The sequence below is a fragment of the Heterodontus francisci genome, chromosome 42 (genome assembly GCF_036365525.1).
Source record: "Heterodontus francisci isolate sHetFra1 chromosome 42, sHetFra1.hap1, whole genome shotgun sequence".
Taxonomy (NCBI): Eukaryota; Metazoa; Chordata; class Chondrichthyes; order Heterodontiformes; family Heterodontidae; genus Heterodontus; species Heterodontus francisci.
Genome location: NC_090412.1, coordinates 14,962,499 through 14,985,554, shown reverse-complemented (window position 1 = coordinate 14,985,554; position 23,056 = coordinate 14,962,499). Strand labels below are relative to the sequence as shown.

Below are 23,056 nucleotides of genomic sequence, written 5' to 3'. Positions count from 1 at the left end.
TCACTACAATACCCATTTGTTACATAAATTTCCATCAAATACTTCTTAACTTAAAAAGATTGAAAACGATACTAAAATGATTTGGTTTTACATGCTATTTTAAATAAAGTGGTTTTTAATGTCAGCTTCCCTCTTGCCCACTGCAAGATTTGAGGAGATCATGTAGTCTGATATTCCAATGCATTGTCCAAGGTACTCTTTTTTCAGATTAGGTATTGAGGCTCTGTCTGTATGTTCAGGTAGATATAAAAGATCCAACGGCACTATGCAAACTAGAGCATGGAAATTCTCCGGTGTTATGGCCAAAGCTTTTCCCTCAACTGACAGCATTAACAAAGTTTCATAATATCATGAGGGTAAATATCAAGAATGGGTTAGATTTCTGGATGGTAACATACCTATCTCACAGTGTTTACCAAGATATCCCTCTGGGCAATGACAGATATAATCCTCTGAATAAAGAAGCTGTGCACAGCTTCCTCCATTTAGACACTTGTTTGTGGTGCATTCTGTAATTGTAAAAAGTGATAGTTAAAACATATTATCATAAGTTAGTATCAGAAAGAGTACTGCTGACATTCTTAGGTTCTGTGTTTTGGTATTGCATTCAAGTGCTACATAAACTTGTGCTCATCCAAAACTTTGCTGCCCCTACCTTAACTGGCACCAAATCTCATTCACCCCTCACCCCTGTGCTTGTTGTCCTACACTCGCTCCTGGTCTGGTGACACCTCAATTTTAAAATCCTAATATTTGTTTTCAAATCGCTCCATGGCCTTGCCCCTCCCTATCTCTGTACTGTCCTGCAGCCTTACAAACCTTTGAGATCCCTGAGCCCCTCAAATTCTGGCCTCCTGTGCATTCCCAATTTTAATCACTGCATCATTGGAAGCCAGACTTTCAGCTGCCTTGGCCCTTGGCACTGGAATTCCTCCCTAAATCTCTCCACCTCTCTACTCTTCTCTCCTTCTTTAAAATGCTCCTTAAAACCTACCTCTTTGGCTTAGCTTTTGGACATCTGTCCTGATATATTCATCTGTGGCGCAGTGCCAAAATGTTTTTACTGATAAGCATCTTGAGATGGTTTACTACATTAAAGGTACTATATAAATACAAGTTGTTATTGTAGCTAGTAATATGAACCAACAAACTTTGCAAGAGTTATTTTACCTTTTGTGTGTACATCATAACACATTGCACTCCTTCTGCATCTACATTTCTGTATATTGTTTCTGTGAATTCGCAGCCAGGTGTCACCTCTTCTGTAGATTTCAAATGGTGATTCTATGCACATACCTGACAGGGATTTATAGAAACATTTTGTGTTTTTAGTATGTGTTAACCAATTTATAAAATATCTCACTAAAATAAAAGCAAAATACTGCAGATGCTGGAAATCTGAAATAAAACAAAAAGTGCAGGAAATACTCAGCAGCTCTGGCAATGTCAGTGGAGAGAGAAGCAAAGTTAACGTTTCAGGTCTATGACCTTTCATTAGAACTGGCAAAGGTTAGAAAAGAATTAGGTTTTAAGCAAGTGAAGGATAGGGGAGTGGGGGAAGAGAACAAAAGGGAAGGTGTTTGACAGGGCAGAGGGAAATTAAATAACAAAGCTGTCCTGGGACAAAGGCAAAGCGTGTGTTAACGCTTGTGGTGAAAGACAAAGCATTAGTCCAGACAGAGTGTTATCAGTGGAATAATGAGCGACTCTGACTATATGAAAAGCAGGCATATGGTTAAAAAATAAAATATTAAAAAAAGGCCAGTTATGCTCTGAAGTTATTGAACTCAATGTTCAGTCTGCAAGGCTGTAGAGTGCCTAATTGATAGATCAGGTGCTGCTCCTCGAGCTTGCGTTGATGTTCACTGGAGCAGGCCAAAGACAGAAATGTTGGCACGAGAGCGGGGGAAGTGTTGAACTGGCAAGCAATTGGAAGCACGGGGTAATGCTTTCAGACTGAGCGGAGGTGTTCAGCAAAGTAGTCACCCAACCTGCACAGTGAGCAGCAAATACAGTATACCAAATTAAAAGAAGTACAAGTAAATCGCTGCTTCACCTGAAAGGAATGTTTGGGACCTTGGATAGTGAGGAGAGAGGAGGTAAAAGGGCAGGTATTACACCTCCTGTGATTGCATCGGAAGGTGCAGTGGAAAGGGGACGAGGTGGTGGGGGTAATGGAGGAGTGGACCAGGGTGTCACGGAAGGAACGGTCCCTTCGGAATGCTGACAGGGGAGGGAAGGGAGGGGAGGGGAGGGGAGGGGAAGATGCCTTTGGTGGGGGCATCACGCTGGAGGTGGCGGAAATGGCGGAGGATGATCCTCTGGATGTGGAGGCTGGTGGGGTGGAAAGTGAGGACAGCCTCCACATCCAGAGGATCATCCTCCGCCATTTCCGCCACCTCCAGCGTGATGCCACCAACAAAGGCATCTTCCCCTCCCCTCCCCTGTCAGCATTCCAAGGGGATTGTTCCCTCCGACTCACCCTGGTCCACTCCTCCATTACCCCCGACACCTTGTCCCAATTCCACGGCACCTTCCCATGCAATCGCAGGAGGTGTGATACCTGCCCCTTATACCTCCTCTCTCCTCACTATCCAAGGCCCCAAACACTCCTTTCAGGTGAAGCAGCGATTTACTTGTACTTCTTTCAATTTAGCTATTAACACTCTGTCTGGACTAATGCTTTGTCTTTCACCACAAGCGTTAACACACGCTTTGCCTTTGTCCCAGGACAGCTTTGTTATTTAATCTCCCTCTGCCCTGTCAAACACCTTCCCCTTTGTTCTCTCCCCTATCACCCACCCCTCCATCACATGCTTAAAACCTAATTATTTTCTAACCTTTGCTAGTTCTGATGAAAGGTCACAGACCTGAAACGTTAACTTTGCTTCTCCCGCCACAGATGCTGCCAGACTTGCTGAGTATTTCCAGCATTTTTTGTTTTGTTATAAAATATCTCAGTAGTTTAGCTATGACAAAACCACAGTTGAATTGAATATTGCGACCAAGTTATGCAGTACAAACTGAATTAACTTAAAAATATGAAGGTCAGTTTTGGATCCTTAAGCTCCATGAGTTTTGAATCTGACATCCTGGCAGTTTTGTTGGCTTGCAGATTGGAGGTCCTGTGCAATATTTTGAGATATTTAAATATTATATTTTAAGTGATGATGATGGAGGAGAGTGGAAGAGAAAATCTAACTTTGCCATTGAGGACCACATTAAACTGATAACTCTAGAAGATGATTTAATCAATTTATATAGCACCTTTCACGACCTAAGGACATCTCAAACCACTTCACAACCAATTAAGTATTTTGAAGTGCAGTCACTGTTGTAATGTAGGGAAATACAGTGGCCAATTTGCACACAGCTTGGTCCCAGAAACAGCAATGAAAGAAATGACCAGATCTTCTGTTTTACACATTGTTTGAGCCAGTTATGAAAAAGATACTAATCTAGATTTCCTCTCCTTTGCAACGAAAGGAGGTTTTATTTCTGACTACCAATGTTGGGATGGTGAGGAAAATTTAAGAGCAAGTATAAATAAATTGTGCTACCCTGACCTCTGATTCAATTGTCCTCCCCAGCCCTGTTTCAAGCTGAACCAGACCATTAGCGACTTATTCAACTCTGAGCTAACTACTGACCCCATATACTTACCATCACAAAGGTCACCTACTTCCCTTTCCATGACATTGTCCTCCATTTACCCCATTCATTGTGTAAGTATGCACATAATCCAGATGGGGTCACTAGAGAGCAATTAGGAGTGAAATACTGGCTGATCTTTTGTCTTCTTTAGTTCAGGGATTGATGAGGTGAGTTGAGGCAACCCCACCATCCTCTCAGCTGAGACCAATTTTTTTGTTAAATTGAACATGATTGTCTGATGAAACATGTTTCAATCTGCCTCATTTTTAACATTGGGAGGGTGCCAGATGTTTCAATTGTAACTTACCTGTTCTGCTTGAAATATGTTTTCTACTTTTATGCAACAGATTACTCAGCAGAGTCTGAAAGAGAGAGAAAATATGGATAATGAGAAATCTCTAGGACATAAAGTAGTATGTAGCTTTCTCTTTAAATATAGCAAATTCAATCAAACACATATATAAGGAATGGCATGCTTCACAGCATTTTTGCAAAAGAAAATTAATATGAAATTGCTGTCTTTATTTATGATTCTGTAAAAACAAAAAACCTCCTGAAATACAGTTTAAAAGCAACTCCCTGCAATGCCCTGATGACTCAGTCATGAGTAGCTGAGCCACAGAGATCAGTAAATCCCAGGTTTAATTCCCTAGTCTGTGCTGAGTTAGCAGGTTTTAGCTGGGGAGCAGTAGGGGCAATATAATTGGTTTCAGTGCCCCTGCTTTAAGAAGAAGAAAATCAGGTAGTGTGTCAATCAGGCACCTAGTAAGGCGAGATGTAATATTTCTCATAGTTGAATAACCTGCCAACATCCCTATCAAAGTTTACAAGTGAATAATGAATACTTTGGGCAATATATTAGAAGGTAACTGCCACCCTAGAATCATACCCAACAAGGAGTAAATTCCTTTAGGAGAGAAGGGGGAAAAAGAAGAGCCCTGTTAGATCCCAATTGAAAGACTAAAATCACGATAGCTGGAAGACATTTAGAAACTGCTCGAATGTTTCATAGAACAGGATTCAAGGTATCCACAATCAGGGGCATGTGTATATGGGGAAAATAAACTACTTCCCCTTTTAATTCAAAATGGAGATACAAAATGTCAGTTTAAAGGCAAACATTATAAGGGCCTGACCATAACAGAAAATTCGAAACACCAACTATCTGAGGAGCTAGAGCATTGCTCTCAGCTACTTGCCATTCCAAATACTCAATCCTCACCAGGATGCTGGTTAGAGTATTTCAAAATAACATCTTGAAGAACATTAAGGTAGCTGGAACACAGAAAGTTGTCCTGGATAGATCATTCCATGATATTGAAAGCAGCTGTGCATCAAGTAGCTGCTGAGAAAATTTGAGAGATGTGGAATAGCTGCTGCTGGAAGACATTGCTTGAGGGTTGGATATGAGAAGACAGAATGCCTTCTGTGATTGGGTTACAGGGACATAAGCGGCTGCTATTGAAACTCTGCAGCTCCAACTGGTGGAGCACAGCACGCATCCAGGAGGATGGTGGCAAAGGACTCAAACTTTTTATGGTGAGTCAAGCTCCTCAGCCTGCCTCTGATGAGTTCCTGGTCACCCTTTCTACCTAGCAAGGTCTAAACCTGGGGTGCCAGCTATCTAATGACTACCTAGTGACTATCCTACTTTGGAAGGGAGAGCAGGTCTCTGGCCAAGTTAGCTGAAATGAGTCAACTCTTTGTGACAGACTTGGAACTTGAGCTGGGAACATCCATGGCACTCCAGGGTATTCTTCAAGATTAACAAGCCACCCTGGCTCATTAATGAGACCTGAAATGATAGATCTGTTATTAGGGGCTTTGATTGTTCCTACTTAGCTCCAGATAGTCCTGGAATACAATGCCCAAATGGGCAGGGTGGACAAGAGTATAAAAATTAACCCCAATTATTACTTTGGCTGAGAAGTTCTTCAGGCAATGTTACAGTGGTGGGGTAGGAGCTGCTTTAAGAAAATTCTGGGCCTTTAAATTATACTGCAGGAGCAGAACAATGGATCACAGGCTCAGACTTGACAAGGGTAATTTTACAGCAGATATCAGGAAAGTTCTTCTTTTCACAAAGAGTAATCAACATATGAAATAAACTTCCGGATAGAGTAGTGTAAGAGACAGGCTGGATGCTACAATGGCGGTGGGTGGAGGTGAAGGGTTTTATGATCTTTCTAACTGGATGAATTAAATGTGCTGCTTGGCCTTCTACATTTGTTGTTATCTTGTGATCATGGAAAAACTGATTTCTTTTTATAGCTTAAAGCAGACAAAGTATTTGTATATGGTCTCATATGTACATGATTCATATGTACATGAATCAGAGGATGATAACAGGATACAGAAGTCTATATAAGGAGCTTGATTTGAAACTTCCTAATCTGTTATTTCTCAGAGGAAGTGCAAACATTGGTGAGGCTGTGATTGATGTAATCATCTTGTGCTTAATCATAGCTGAAATTCAGGGCTTTTTTAAAGCATGGAAGCAATAGAAATTCAATGGTTTGTTGTTGCATATTTGATGCAATTGACCATTAATGGTCAGTTCTTGACATCTAAACCTTTATGTTCTCAGAATCCTTTCAACAGCTGGAAACAAATGCAGAAGTGGCCGTAATGTTTCTTTCATGGTGAAGGGAACTAATGATACTGATTATTCTGGGAAAAACTATTCAAAAAAGTAAATTCTCTGAAAAGAACATGATTATTTGCAGTTTTTCTTCTCATCAAATCTTTCTGTTTAAACTATTTTGATTACAATCTCTTACCATCTCAATGCAAATGCTGAATGACAACAGTAAAATCAAAAGCAGGATCTTCATTTTCTTCTGTTTTCTGAAAACTTATCTTTTTGGTGTATTTCTGCAAAGAAGAGACAAGTAGACTTACAACGAGCTGCATCTCATGGTGTGGCATGTTAAACATGATTTGTATTATATGTAGCTAATTGCACTTTCAAGCATACCCTGCTGAACAAAGACGAAAACATCATCCGTGTAACAGATGAGATAATAAATATTACACCATAGTTCTCTTTAATTTTCTGGCCAGTTTGGAGCAGCAAGGAAAATTAAAAACAACCTGTATCAATTCAATAACATTTTTAACAGGTTCAAAGGTGCAATCTTTCTGCAGGTTCTTTTTAATAAAGGTTACATTTTCAAAGCTATTGAACAACGGCATTCTTGTACAAACTGCAAACTGAAAATTTCTGACAACAAAGCCGCTTTAAAGGTTGACATGTTTACCATGAAGGATTAGTGTTACGACTCCTTCTGACTGTTAGTAAATGTATAATTAACTATCTGCGGAGTTCATTGTCATCTTCACTTTTGATTAGCATTTTCACTTATGTAAATAAAACATATATTGCAGAATATGTTAATTAACAGGCTGCCAGTTTTTATAGGCAATTGCTGATATAGAAGGGAAAGCAAATGCTATCATTTTACTATTTTTTAAATGTTTTACTTTCGAATACTTTTTGCTCCCAGGACTTGCAAGTGTTTTGCACTTTTGCATAGAACACTACTTTCAAAAAAAAAAATTCTTGGGATGTGGGTGTTGCTGGCAAGGCTGGTATTTATTGTTCATCCCTAGATACATAGTTGCCACCAGTTTACAATAACTTAAGTGAAAATAGACAAGGAAATATTGGTGAAAACAGCAGTGTACACATTCAAGAATTCCCAAAGACTTCTGATAAGAACTTAGCTTTTTGAATAAAAGGGTAGTGTTTTGATTTCTCCTGAAAAACAAGACACTGAGATGATGCAATGACTGTCCACTAATAATAAAAAAATTCAACCAAAATCCTAAACATGAAGCATTATAATTGGTAAACTGTGTTGCATCCAAAGCTGGATTTTTTTTTGTTACCAGGACACCGGGAGAACTACTACGCAAGCCAATATGTTGCAGTAAAAATTTGAAACATAGAAACATAGAAAATAGGAGCAGGAGTAGGCCATTCGGTCCTTCGAGCCTGCTCCACCATTCATTTATGATCATGGCTGATCATTCAACTCAGTAACCTGTTCCTGCTTTCGGCCCATATCCTTTGATCCCTTTAAACCCAAGAGCTATATCTAACTGCTTCTTGAAAACATATAATGTTTTGGCCTCAACTGCTTTAGAAGATTACCATAGAAAATTGTTACCGCCAAATAAAAGTATATCCTGTGGTATCAAATAAATCTTGGTTTAACCCTCAAAATACTCTACTCTGTATGGAGTATTTAAATTAAGAATTCTAATATGGGAGTATAATGGTTTGATGGTCCTTTATAATTAAAAAGCATAAAATCTATAAATGTAACATAATACAAAAACTAAGCACACATAATGGAAGTTATGAAGAAAATTTGATTTTTATTTCAGAATTCATAGGGGTGAATAAGCGTCTTGTTGATAAATTCTTAGCAAATGACGAAAGTCTATGGTCTAATTTTCAGCTCTATTCTCAGAATATCTGTTTGACCTTTGGTGAAAGAAAATAGTGTTCAGTTTTTTTTCCTCTTTGAGGTTAACACAACTTTGTTCTCAACCGTTTTCTGAATTAATGTCCTTTCCTGGTTTAAACGACTTCAGAATACAAATTATTACAGCTTTTTCTCAGCCACAAGTCTTATTATTTTTCAGTATCCATCATGTTGCAGTAGTTCTATTTATAGAAATTCATAATTTCCCATGCATAACCCTGTGGGAGAAAAATCACTTCTCCATATTAAGAGGAATTGAAGAACTGGGTGACGAGTTACCCTAGATCACTCTCACCACTGCTAGAGGGCAACCCACATTGGACAAAACCAAGGAACAAGTTATTTTCTCACTTGAATGGTGATAATAGTTTTAAATACTTCTAAAATGGGGACAGGCAAAGGAAAAGTTTACTCAAAAATTAAATCTTTAGTTCTTTGCAGCTTTCAAGACCAGCCAAACGAATGTTCAAAACAGTAGTTATGAAAATAGTATTCAAGAAATAGAGAGGATAGGATTGTTTCTTAAAAGTACTTGTCATAGACTTAAAAATGTATAGTATATGTAAAACTGAAAGAGTTACCAGCAAAGCTCAGTTTTATTATGTTTTCACCAATAACTAAGTGTGCAGCAAAAGAAACATTGGGACTACTCTCTGCAAGGACATAATTCATAGACAGTGTATTTTTAAATAATAACATTTCATAACAAAGTGATACTGTGAATACAATCATTTTATTGAATCAATGTTTTATCATAGGTTTTTGATTTTCAGCAACAAAGAGCAATTTGGTAAAATCCCAGAGCAAAGTTGTCGGACCAGAATATATGTGGAGAAAGACTGGGCCTAGAAGATCTCTTAAATGCAGCTGCATAAAAAAATAGGTGTCATGTTAATGAAATCTTCTCAGCTGAGATAACATTGGCATCAGCAGTTAAGTTTGGTGATGAAGAAAGAGAATATTTTTTCAGATATTCACCAAAGAATCAAATTCAAACATGTTGTTTAATTGTTAGAGTGCATCAATATGATGATGGCTTTTGAGATCCATTTGCATTGGCTAAAGCAGGGGTAGCAACCTAAATACCAAGAAGACCCATTTTTAAAATTTAATAAAAACACAATATCTTAAGAACTGCAATGCTGTTACTCGAATGTCAATAATAATGAAAAACAAGACAAAGACACATTTCAACAATATTTTAAAGTTTTTTTAATAAAAAATTTGCAGATGATACAAAACTTGAAAGTATTGTGAACTCTGAAGAGGATAGTGATAAACTTCAAGAGGCTGGTGGAATGGGTGGACAAGTGGCAGATGAAATTTAATGCAGAGCAGTGCGAAGTGATTCATTTTGGTAAGAAGGAGTAGGGACAGAGAGTACAAAAACAATAAAGTTTTGATAAACCTATATAAAAAAACTTCGTTCTCCCTCAACTGGAGTATTCTGGGCACCACACTTTAGGAAGGATGTGAAGGCATTAGACAGGGTGCAGAAAAGATTCATGAGAATGGTTCCATGGATGAGGAACTTCAGTTAAGTGGATAGATTGGAGAAGCTGGGCCTGTTCTCCTTGGAGAAGAGAAGATTAAGAGGAGTTTTGATAGAAGTGTTCAGTATCATGAGGGGTCTAGATAGAGTAGATAGGGAGAAACTGTTCCCGTTGGTGGAAGGATTGAGAATCAGAGGACACCAATTTAAGGTGATTGGCAAAGGAAACAATGGCAACATGAGGAAAATTTTATTACAGAGCGAGTGGTTAGGATCTGGAATGCACTGCTTGAGAGGGTGATGGAGACAGATTCAATTGTGGTTTTTAAAAGGGAATTGGATAATTAACTGGAGGGAAAATTTGCAGGGCTACAGGGAAAAGGCAGGGGAGTGGGACTAGGTAAGTTGCTTTTACAGCAAGCGGACATGACGGGCTAAATGGCTTCCTTCTGTGCTGTAACCATTCTGTGATCTGTGATTTAAAAAAATGCAACTGTCATGTGATTCTATTAACTCAAATTTCCCAGTATGAGTCCTTCTAGATCATAAATTCACATTACTTGTGTTGCTGACTGAGGTATGTTCACATTTTAAGTAATATCTTTCTTTTAAGGAAAGAACTTGCATTTATATCACAAACTCAGAATTTTTTTAATCATTTGTGGGATGTGGGTGCATTTGTTGCCCATCCCCAATTGCCTTTGAGATATAACTGAGTGGTTTGCTCGGCCAATTCAGAATCAATCACATTACTGTGGGTCTGAAGTCACATATAGGTCAGACTGGGGCAAGGATGGTGAATTTCCTTCCCAAAAGGACATTGGTGAACCAGATGGTTTCTAACACAATCCATTTGTTTCACAGGGCTGAATTTAGTGGAGCCGGTGGGGGTTCCAATGCCAAGCCGAAAAGGCGAGGGGATCCCCGCCTCAGCCCTTTGGAGCCCCCCGCCCGGTGCAATTCAGTGGTGCACTTAACTGCCAGGGGCTGGGGTCCCCGTTCCTTTAAGGACGGGTATCCCGCCTCCATGAGCTGCCAGCCAATCAGAGAGCCAGCAGCTCTGAAGTATCAGCAGCACGACCGGGAGCAGTGGCCAGATATTAGACCAGGCCCAGCGCTGGAGGCCTGGATCCCAGGTAAGTGTGGCCGGGTCACCAGGGCTAGTCCAGTCGGCCCCAGCAGTGGGGGTGGTGTGGGTAGCATGGTCATTGAGGGCGGTGGGGGTGGCAGTCTTTGCCGCCTGGAGCCACAGAGGAGGCACCTCCCCAATCCCACAGAGACTGCTTTATTTTACTGGACGACCTCCCAAGTGGCAGAGGCTCCTCCACTGTTGTAATTCCAGCTGTGGCAGGAAGCAGCCTTTAAATTGCTTTTAATTGGCAACTCAAGTGCCTCAATTGGTCTCTGGATGGGATGGCCATCTTTCCTGCCCCCGACTTAATTGCCTATGGCGTCAGGAAGGCGACAGGTCCTCTGCTCCTCCCACCTTCCATTGCTATTCTATGAGCCCCGACTCCCAGCCCGTCTCTCGGGGGCTCAATAAATTCCACCCCAGTCACCACGAGTCATACAGTCTTTATGGCACAGAAGGAGGCCATTTGACCCATTGAGTCCATGTCAATTCTCTGTAGAGCAATCCAGTCAGTCCCATTTCCTCACTCTATCCCCATAGCCCTGCAAGTTTATTTCCCTCAAGTACACATCCAATTTCCTTTTGAAATCATTCATCATCTCCACTTCCATCACCCTCATAGACATTGGGTTCCAGGTCATTACCACTTATTGCACAAAAAAGTTCTTCCTCACATCCGCCCAGCATCTCTGGCCCAAAACCTTAAATCTGTGTCCTCTAGTCCTTTTTTTCATTTATTCATTTCATCGGATATGGGTGTCGCTGGCCAGGCCAGCATTTATTGCCCATCCCTAATTGCCCTTGAGAAGATGGTGGTGAGCTGCCTTCTTGAACCGCTGCAGTCCATGTGGGGTAGGTACACACACAGTGCTGTTCGGAGGGGAGTTCCAGGATTTTGACCCAGCGATAGTGAAGGAACAGCGATATAGTTCCAAGTCAGGATGGTGTGTGACTTGGAGGGGAACTTGCAGGTGGTGGTGTTCCCATGCATCAGCTGCCCTTGTCCTTCTAGGTGGGAAAGGTTGTATTCTAGATGTATTCTAGATGTCTCAAAGTACTTCACAAGAAGAAAGTACTTTTGAAATGTAGACAAATTTTGCAGCCAATTGCAAAATAAATTCCCACAAGCAGCAAACTCAATGAAATGACTAGTCATTCTATATTTTGACTTTGTTGGTTAAGCAAGATATTGGTTTCACACCTCACCCAAAAGACAGCATGCTGAGAATGCAGCATTCCCCTCAATACTACTCCAAGGAGTTAGCCTAGATTATGTGCTCAATCTGGTGAAGAAAGTCACAAAGGTTTCTGATTCTAGTGAGAGTGGTAACACTCGACCAAATTGATATTTTGTAATTTAAAATTTGTTTCTAATCTGAAATTATTTCCCCAAAATTATAATTGCTAGCCAGCCAATTAAAATATTTAATTTTGCTCACCCATGACTTGATGTTGGACAGGCTTTCCAACAAAAGGTGGTCATTGGAGGTGGTGAAAAGATATAGTTGGCTGGTGTTTGCGTACAAATGGGACGCCATTCTTATTAAATGCCTCAGAAGCGACGAAGACATCTTTGTTTCTCGAGGCAATATCATCATAAATCCATTATTGAACTAGTCCTTGTGAATTTCTTTCGGATACAGTCTATTCCTCTTAGTTCAAAGTCACTGAATTCAAATTATCTGATAAATCAACTTCTTAGCAATGAATTGAAATTATTGCACCAAATGTAAACAATTAGTCAAGTATACTTTGGAACATGTATTACCCGTTTTAACAACTCAGACTTGAACCTAGAACGAACCTTGTCCTTTACACACACTGCCAGTTCGAACATCGCATCAGCACAAACCCAACCATCAATTTTCCATAAAAGCAAAATACTGCGGATGCTGGAAATCTGAAATAAAAACAAGAAATGTTTTTCGGAACCGAAGAAGGGTCACTGACCCGAAACGTTAACTCTGCTTCTCTTTCCACAGATGCTGCCAGACCTGCTGAGTGGTTCCAACATTTCTTGTTTTTACGTCAATTTTCCATAATCACAACAGCTGCCGGGTCAGCAACTGTTTGTCCTTGGTTATCAAGTGAGGATCACATGGAAACAAACTATCTATTTTCGGATGTAAGGTCTCTGGGCACCGGAATAATGTTATTGCGCTAAAAGATACACATCGCTTAGACATTGTTACGATATATTTTCAAATTTAAAGCGAGACAGTGAAAGATCGAACCTGATAAGAGAACGCTTGCTGCTGTTTGTTGGTTACTGCGATCTGTCGTCCTGACGGCTCTGCTGAGATTTGCCGAGTCTGCCACACGTTATAAAGACTTGATGGCGGAAGTGAGCTACAGCTCATCGCCTTCGCCTACTTTGTGAAAAATTCCAGCCTCCAGGAAATCTGAGTGCTGGTATCGGTATGATTCTTCATTGCCCTTACACCACATCCCGAAACCACTGATCCTGGAAATACGAATCACCAAATATCGGTACCCAGAGAACCAAAAACTGGCGCTGGATTCCATTATTCTTACATCTAACTATCCATCTATCTATTTACTCATTTACTGCTTCTCTCTACACAGGTGCTGCCAGACCTGCTGAGTATTTCTAACACGTTGTATTTTTGTATATATTTACTCATTCTATCTGTCTCTCTAACTGTCTGTGTGTTGATCAATTGGGCAGAATTTTCAAGGTGCAGCGGAGATGGGAACAAACGGGGGCGGGGGCGGGGGCCACAATTTCACGCTGCTCTCCCGACACTGTACCGACATGCAACTATTTTGTTAACGACGTCAGAAGCGGAACCCAATAACCTGCAGGATTATGGTGCATGACTAATTATCAATAACTATTTATCAGCTCGTTAAGGGCCAGTTTGCAATTTTTGAATGGGGTATTTTTCTTTTCTTAGGCAATCCCCCGGGATTGAGGATGACTTGCCTCCACTCCCATTGAATGGGTTCTGAGATGGCTGATAAGTCCAATACGCGATCTGCAGACTCTGCCACATGAGGGGCGGATGGTGCTTGAACGGTCAGGTGGATGAGTAGCTTGGAGGTTTGTGTGCTCCCTCCAATGCCTCAACTTCGCGTCCACATGTTTCTGACCAAGTCCCTCAAGGTGTATAATGCCTTCCCAAATGAGCTTTCTCCATCTAGGACAGTCATGAGTCAGGGATCTCCCATGAATCAACGAGGATGTTTGATCTCTTTAGGGATGTTTTGAGGACATCTCTAGAGCGCAGTCCTCCTGGGAGTCTCCTGCTGCAACCAAATTCTCAGTAGAACAGCTGCTTCGAGAGTCTGGTGTCAGGCTTGCAAACAGTATGTTCTGCCCAACTGGTTCTGGGTGATTAGCGCCCCAATGCTGGCAGGTTGGCTTGGAAGAGGATGCTGCTGTTGAACCGCCTTTCTTCCCACTGGATTTGGAGGACCTTACAGAGGTACCTCTGGTGGTACCCTTCCACTGCTCTTAGGTGCCTGCTGTAGGTTGTCCAAGTCTCCAAAGCCTTTAGGAGCGCAGGGATCACTGCAGCCTGGTAAATCATGATCTTAGTGTTGGGTTTGATATCCTGATCCTCAAATACTCTCTTCCTCAGTTGGCCGAAGGCTGAGCTGGCACATTGGCGGCAATAACGAACCTCGTCTATGTCAGCCTTCACCGAGAGGAAGGGGAACCACGCGAAGGGTCTCAAGCACTTCTATGAGGAGGCGACGACAACACAGCGGGGAGCCAGAGTTGGCTGCGGGAGAGTAACATAAGGAAGAATAAAAAGGGGAAGACTTAGAGACGTGTTCATGCATTGGCACGCAGTTGCCTTCGCCTGAGCAGAATTCCCTCAGCATTTGCACAGCAGGGCCTGTGAATCTGCAGGGATCATGGGGCATAACCAGGCGGGCGGGGGGAATGGGGACTAGGAAGCCTTGACAGTCAAGCTGACAGCCTGACCTGGAGAAGGGAATAAGCTACTCCAAGATTGGGATGAGCAGCGACGAGGAGCAACATCTGCATCAGCAGATGCAGACCACTGGACACAAGGAACACAGAAGTGAGAAATGAGGGGCAGGAAGGCAATGAAAGCGATACCCTCAGCATAGGGTGTACCACTGAAGAATAAGCTACCACGATATATCAGAGTGTCAGTGCTGCAGGAGGCTTTGCCTATCCAGGTAGATGGTTAATGACATATCTGCTCTCATTGAGGATCACCTCAGCCTCACAATTCTCGTGGGATGCCCTGCCAGAGCCATAAAAATCATAGTGGCTTTGACTTTTTCACCTCCGATCAATCCAAGGATTGGCTTGGATTGGCATTTCTGAGACAGCAGCTCATCATTACATAAGGCAAATCACAGATACCCTGTTCGAGAGGGCAAGGAAGTGCATAGAGTTTGAAATGGCTGTGGCGACGCAGGCACAAAGGGCAGTGTGATTTGCCTCCATCACTGATAAGCTCAAAAAATGACACATTAGTGACCCAGATAGTGAAATTAACAATGCCATGGCCAGCGATCGTGGCCACTCCTACGGGGTGCACCTCATGTGGCTGTGGATGCATGCGGCTGAGATGCCCATGGTGGTCATCCTCAGTGTGCAAATGCCAGTGGTGTCAAAGCAGGGGCAGCCTCTGTCACAGAGCCTTGCTCCATAGATGGTCCCCTGTTCGGAAGGGCCAGGGAGATGGATGATGATTATAGCGTCCAGTGAGGGGTGGCCCCCTCATCATCATTTGCAAGTGCCTCAGCTCTGATTGTTAGAGAGAACCACTGGATTGAGGACCCACCGAGGTGAGTGTATCTGCACTGGCAGAGGGTGCGTTTGTATGATGTAACAGTGGAGGCTTTGGTGCTTTCTCCTCTGCAGATGACGTCGACAGTGTCCCTCCGGCAGCTGCAGGCTCCTCCTCCACAACTGGTGCTGTGGGAGACATAAGAAGGTGGTCATGAGAACTTGCTTCTGTTTGCAAATACTTCTACAGAGCTAGATCATAAAATTACAGTTGATGTATTGGCATGTCATCGAATGGGGATGAGGGCACTCCATCCATCACCTGAAAATTTGGAGATCATTTCACCCTGTCATGGACAGTATTCCATCTCTCCAGTGTCCACCCCTTGATAAGATGCCACCCTAGCCATTTTGAGGGCTGCCTCCCATGGAACTTAGAATGGTAAGCTGGGCCACTGCACCTGAGCATGCCCTCCCTCTTGCATTGTGCATTCTTTTCTCCTGCAAGGTCAAGAATCAGAGAGCTAAGACAAGGCTGCCTTCCCTCATCACATTCAGCAGTGCAATCACATAAGATGACACATTCGTCAGTGTTGCCTCCGCCACAATAGTCCTTGGGTTATCAGCTTGGCTTACAACTCTGCAATGCTCCTGGACACACATTTCTCCTATGTTCAGGAGCACTATGTACTCTCAAGGCTGCTCAGCACATGTGTGTTACACAGACCTGGAGACCTCACATCTGGGTGTTGCATTGCACTCACTTTGCCAGACCTAAGAAGGTCATTGAGTTGCTTGTGGCACTGAACTCACATCCTCCTCATAACTCTGTGGTACCTCCAGCCATGCCTGCTTCATCTGACTGGCTGGCCTTCTCCTGCCACTCCTTCCTCCCACCTCCCCCAAAATAACCTCAAGGGAAGCATCCAAGAAACGTGGGACTGCTCTGGCATGGATGCCTGACCTGGTGCTGTCCCTCTGTTCTCCTCTCTCTACCATCTCTGCATGAAACAGCAGCAACAATAATGGCTGCCATTTGCCTTTTAAATTGGGCCTGCTGAGTGGAGTGCCTGCCTTCTCCCCATGCTTGCCATTCCGAATTGGATGGTCACCTCGGCATCGGATCTTTGCTTCCAAAATCGTGTTACACATCTACAGCCGACGTGGTAAGAGGTGCGGTGTGTGTGCGATTCTATTCTATCTGCTGAATGTTCCCAGAGGTTCAGAAGTAATATTTTAATACCCTGCATCATCTGTAAACCATGTTGTATATGTTACTGCAGCCTGGAATCATTAATCCACAAGAGGTGAAAGAAAGTTCATAATTTGACAGAAAAAGCGATCAAATTCAAAGATAAATACATTTTAGAGTTGGCAGCAAATGTAAGCATCAGCTTTAACAACCTTTGAAAGGTGTCCTTTGAACGTGTTTGAAAGGTGACCGAAATAGTGATGGCAACTCAATCATGTGTTATTACATTTGTATTTTTCCCTATCATTTAGAATGTTTGTTATTGATTTTGCTTTCTTACATTTTTGGTGCATAAAGTAAAATCAGAACTGTACTTTCAGTGTAATGTTCATCCCTGAGTTTATTGTAAAACCCTACATCCTCTCCTTCACCAAATCTGTGAACTATCTCCACCCAATCTCTGCTCATTCCTTCTCCCAGTCCTGCGGCTGAAAATTATTCATGCTTCTGTCATCTCGAGTACCCTGTAATGTGTGGTTGTGGAATCTGTCACTTGCAGAGGTTCATACATATATTTGATGCTGATAGTTGGTTGAGAGTAGCATTGCAGTTTTTATTTTAATTATTTCAGTGTTCAAAAATAAGTTATAGTCAATTTACATGAAATATTCAAAAAGTTTGATTTTTGCAAAATATTTTCTCGGAAAAAATTCAAAGAATTATCCTCCAACTACCCTGGTAACATCCAAGCAAGTTCAATCAATTGCAAAGACAGCTTTCATCTTGTCTGCAAAGCCACCATCGTCACTCCTTTTTTTAAATAAACAAACTATTACTTTTTTTTTATTCATTCATGGGATGTGGGCATTGCTGGCCGGGCCAGCATTTATTGCCCATCCCTAATTGCCCTTGAGAAGGTGGTGGTGAGCTGTCTTCTTGAACCGCTGCAGTCCATTTGGGGTAGTTTAGCCCACAGTGCTGTTAGGAAGGGAGTTCCAGGAATTTGACCCAGCGACAGTGAAGGAACACTGATATAGTTCCAAGTCAGGATGGTGTGTGACTTGGAGGGGAACATGCAGGTGATGCTGTTCCCATGCATATGCTGCCCTTGTCCTTCTAGTTGGTAGAGGTTGCGGGTTTGGAAGGTGCTGTCGAAGGAGACTTGGTGCGTTGCTGCAGTGCATCTTGTAGATGGTACACACTGCTGCCACTGTGCATCGGTGGTGGAGGCAGTGAATGTTTGTAGATGGGGTGCCAATCAAGTGGGCTGCTTTGTCCTGGATGGTGTCGAGCTTCTTGAGTGTTGTTGGAGCTGCACCCATCCAGGCAAGTGGAGAGTATTCCGTCACACTCCTGACTTGTGCCTTGTAGATGGTGGACAGGCTTTGGGGAGTCAGGAGGTGAGTTACTCGCCGCAGGATTCCTAGCCTCTGACCTGCTCTTGTAGCCACGGTATTTATATGGCTATTCCAGTTCAGTTTCTGGTCAATGGTAGCCCCTAGGATGTTGATAGTGGGGGATTCAGCGATGGTAATGCCATTGAATGTCAAGGGGAGATGGTTAGATTCTCTCTTGTTGGAGATGGTCATTGCCTGGCACTTGTGTGACGCGAATGTTACTTGCCACTTATCAGCTCAAGCCTGGATATTGTCCAAGTCTTGCTGCATTTCTACACAGACTGCTTCAGTATCTGAGGAGTCACGAATGGTGCTGAACATTGTGCAATCATCAGCGAACATCCCCACTTCTGACCTTATGATTGAAGGAAGGTCATTCATGAAGCAGCTGAAGATGGTTGGGCCCAGGACATTACCCTGAGGAACTCCTGCAGTGATGTCCTGGAGCTCAGATGATTGACCTCCAACAACCACAACCATCTTCCTTTGCGCTAGGTATGACTCCAGCCAGCGGAGGGTTTTCCCCCTGATTCCCATTGACCTCAGTTTTGCTAGGGCTTCTTGATGCCATACTCGGTCAAATGCTGCCTTGATGTCAAGGGCAGTCACTCTCACCTCACCTCTTGAGTTCAGCTCTTTTGTCCATGTTTGAACCAAGGCTGTAATCAGGTCAGGAGCTGAGTAGCCCTGGCAGAACCCAAACTGAGCGTCACTGAGCAGGTTATTGCTAAGCAAGTGCTGCTTGATGGCACTGTTGATGACACCTTTCATCACTTTACTGATGATTGAGAGTAGGCTGATGGCCGGGTTGGACTTGTCCTGCTTTTTGTGTACAGGACATACCTGGGCAATTTTCCACATTGCAGGGTAGATGCCAGTGTTGTAGCTGTACTTGGCTAGGGGCAGGGCAAGTTCTGGAGCACAGATCTTCAGTACTATTGCTGGAATATTGCCAGGGCCCATAGCCTTTGCAGTATCCAGTGCCTTCAGTCGTTTCTTGCTATCACGCGGAGTGAATCGAATTGGCTGAAATCTGGTATCTGTGATGCTGAGGGCATCAGGAGGAAGTTGAGATGGATCATCAACTCGGCACTTCTGGCTGAAGATTGTTGCAAATGCTTCAGCCTTATCTTTCACACAGATGTGCTGGGCTCTCCCATTATTGAGGATGGGGATATTTGTGGAGACACCTCCTCCAGTTAGTTGTTTAATTGTCCACCACCATTCACGGCTGGATGTGGCAGGACTGCAGAGCTTAGATCTGATCCGTTGGTTATGGGATCGCTTAAACCTGTCTATCACATGCTGCTCACGCAGTTTGGCATGCAAGTAGTCCTGGGTTGTAGCTTCACCAGGTTGACACCTCATTTTGAGATATGCCTGGTGCTGCTCCTGGCATGCTCTCCTGCACTCTTCATTGAACCAGGGTTGGTCTCCTGGCTTGATGGTAATGGTAGAGTGGGGGACATGCAGGGCCATGAGGTTACAGATTGTGGTTGAGTACAATTCTGCTGCTGCTGATGCCCCACAGCGCCTCATGGATGCCTAGTTTTGCATTGCTAGATCTGTTCAAAATCTATCCCATTTGGCACGGTGATAGTGCCACACAACATGATGGAGGGTATCCTCAATGTGAAGGCGGGATGTTGTCTCTACAACGACTGTGTGGTGGTCACTCCTACCAATACTGTCATGGACAGATGCATCTGCAGCAGGCAGATTGGTGAGGACGAGGTCATGTATGTTTTCCCCTCCTGTTGGTTCTCTCACCACCTGCCACATACCCAGTCTAGCAGATATGTCCTTTAGGATTCATCTAGCTCAGTCAGTAGTGGTACTACCGTGCCACTCTTGGTGATGGACATTGAAGTCCCCCCCCAGAGTGCATTCCGGGCCCTTGCCAACCTCAGTGCTTCCGCCAAGTGCTGTTCAACATGGAGGATTACTGACTCATCAGCTGAGGGAGGGCGGTAGGTAGTAATCAGCAGGAGGTTTCCTTGTCCATGTTTGACCTGATGCCATGAGACTTCATGGGGCCCAGAGTCAATGTTGAGGACTCCCAGGGCAACTCCCTCCCTACTGTATCCCAATGTGCCGCCACCTCTGCTGGGTCTGTCCTGCCGGTGGGAAAGGACATACCTGGGGATGGTGATGGCAGTGTCTGGGACATTGTCTGTCAGGTATGATTCCGTGACTATGACTATGTCAGGCTGTTGCTTGACTAGTCTGTGGGACAGCTCTCCCAACTTTGGCACAAGCCCCCAGATGTTAGTAAGGAGGACTTTGCAGGATCGCTAGGGCTGGGTTTGCCGTTGTCGTTTCTGGTTCCTAGGTCGATGCCGGGTGATCCGTCCAGTTTCATTCCTTTTTATTGACTTCGTAGCGGTTGGATACAACTGAGTGGCTTGCTAGGGCATTTCAGAGGGCATATAAGAGTCAACCGCATTGCTGTGGGTCTGGAGTCACATGTGGGCCAGACCAGGTAAGGACAGCAGATTTCCTTCCGTAAAGGACATTAGTGAACCAGTTAGCAGTCTATGAACTAACTATCAAAAACCTTTTCTCTTACAAGCTTTATTGTTCGTATCGCAGCTGCCCCCTGGCCATTTAGTAAGTGAAACTATTTTTAGTTTCTCCCTATTTCAAAGTCAGTCTTCCGAAGGCTGCATTCTCCAGGGAGAGGGAGAAGGGCGACAGAGTAGGAAGACAGAGTACCTGACTTCTAGACCCTCCTTCAGCTCTGGGTATTAAGGATTGGCTTGCTGAGCTGCCAATCAAAGTTACAAACTTAAAGGAGACACTTCACAAAGCATGAGCTTATAGCAACTACATTGCCAGTTTAATTACGTCCTCTACCAGGTACATTGAATGAAGTTTTTTCTTATATTCAATATGCAAACTGCTATGAGATGTACTTAATGCCCCTTTGTTGTTTTAAAACTAATATTATATCGATGGTACACAATTTTGATGGCTGTTCAATCTGGTAATGCACGTAATTATAGGAAAACTTCTTTGGCTCCTACAAAAACTCCTGTGCTTGACTCTATACCTCTCCCTAGCTTTTTGATCTGCCTAAACTAGATGGGCACAGTCTATATGTCTTCTTTAATCCTGAGCTGAGCTTCAACCCCAATACTGTATCCAATCTGCAACATTATTTGCCTCCATTCTTTCTCAGCTCTACTAAACCAAAATCCTCATTCATACTTTCATAGCCTCCAGACTCAATTTCTCCAATCCCCTTTTCATTGGTCTCCTGAGCTCCACCCCATCAACCTAATTGTCCAAAACTCATCAGTCACAGTGGCACAGCGGCACAGTGGTTAGCACCGCAGCCTCACAGCTCTAGCGACCCGGGTTCAATTCTGGGTACTGCCTGTGTGGAGTTTGCAAGTTCTCCCTGTGTCTGCGTGGGTTTCCTCCGGGTGCTCCGGTTTCCTCCCACAAGCCAAAGATTTGCAGGTTGATAGGTAAATTGGCCATTAGCAATTGCCCCTAGTATAGGTAGGTGGTAGGGAAATATAGGGACAGGTGGGGATGTGGTAGGAATATGAAATTAGTGTAGGATTAGTATAAATGGGTGGTTGATGGTCGGCACAGACTTGATGGGCCGAAGGGCCTTTTTCAGTGCTGTATCTCTAAACTAAACTAAACATCTTATCCTATACTAATTACTGCTCACCTATCACCCTGTACTCAACATTACCTCTCTTTGTTCCAATGCACTGAATTCAAAATCCTGTCCTTGCCTTTAAATTCCTCCATGACTGAGTTCCAACTTGCTTTGCAACTTTCACCAATCCCAAACATTTCCCTCAGTCCTCAGATTCTGTCCTGCTGTGTATCCCACCCCCAGTGTGCTGCTGCTTCATCGGTGGTAAAGCTTCAACTGGCTCTCTGGAACTGAGCACTTAAATTCCTCTCTGCCTTTAAAGGCTTCTGCAAAACCTATCTTTTGACAAAGTTTTTGACCATCTCCAACCATATTAAGTCTGTTACTACGTGAAGTGCTTTGGAATGTTTTATTACTTCAAAAATGCTACATAACTGCAAATTGTTATTACAAGTTTGTCACTTGAGTAACTTCCATGTAATCTGATATTTTCACCTTGGAACTTCAGAAAAAAGATGAGAATAAATATTTTCTTTTGTTCGGAGAATCACAATGGAAGCTGCCTACAGACTCACAGTCTACTGAGGAAAGTGAGGACCTATTTGGGGATTAGTGAAGCTACAGTAATACATGCAAGAACAGCATCTTAGGGTTGCAGTATGCAGTCAGCAAAACCTGATTATATTGCAACAGAACTCAGTCTAACCAACATCAAGGTGTGGTAAGATTTAATCAAAATGAACATGTGTGTTCAATTATAAAGACAAACTGAAACACCACACCTAGTCGGGTGATGGATGATTTTCTTGTACTTGAGTGGTAGAAAGTTTGTAAATCCATATTTTAAAAATGTGTTTACTTTTCCAGTATGCCTAAAGCACCACGGAAATCTATCCCTTTCGAGTGTTCAATGATTGGGCTGACTGAAGATTATATGCAGACATTGTATCAGCTTAAATAATATAAGAAAGCATGATCAGTGGCAGTAATGTACATAAGGTTTCTCAAACTCAATATCTGAGAGAGTACTAGGTGGGAAAGGGAAACAACCTCGAAATCTTCTTAGCACAAGCCCAGGAAATCTTGCCCTCCACATTACCCTATCCAGTATTTCACTGTAGGAGAAACAGCAATTATGTTTCACTGATCTTGCTTACAGGTAATGAACAGGAAAAATTCCCAACCCAGTGAGTGGGTGTGGGGAAAGCTAAAGATAGAAATAACTTACATGTATATAGTTCTGAATTATGTCCAAAAGCACTTCACAAGTAATAAATTAGTTCTGAAGGGCACTCATTGTTCTTATGTGAATAAATGTAGTTTGTACCTGTGAAAATAGGAAAGA

At 42.9% G+C, this 23,056-nt stretch overlaps 1 protein-coding gene across 1 annotated transcript in view; it reads right to left on the bottom strand.

Annotated features, from left to right (window-relative positions):
* Positions 1-13,443, bottom strand: part of LOC137355331 (salivary plasminogen activator beta-like) — a 39,332-nt gene extending 25,889 nt beyond the window's left edge. Inside the window, exons 1-5 of the mRNA XM_068020321.1 lie at positions 13,006-13,443; positions 6,435-6,528; positions 3,962-4,016; positions 1,171-1,296; positions 399-509 (exon numbers count right to left, since the gene is read on the bottom strand). Of these exons, the coding sequence (XP_067876422.1) occupies positions 399-509; positions 1,171-1,296; positions 3,962-4,016; positions 6,435-6,488 (346 nt within the window). The 5' untranslated portion in view covers positions 6,489-6,528; positions 13,006-13,443. The remainder of the gene's footprint in view (positions 1-398; positions 510-1,170; positions 1,297-3,961; positions 4,017-6,434; positions 6,529-13,005) is intronic.
* Positions 13,444-23,056: the final 9,613 nt, after the last annotated feature.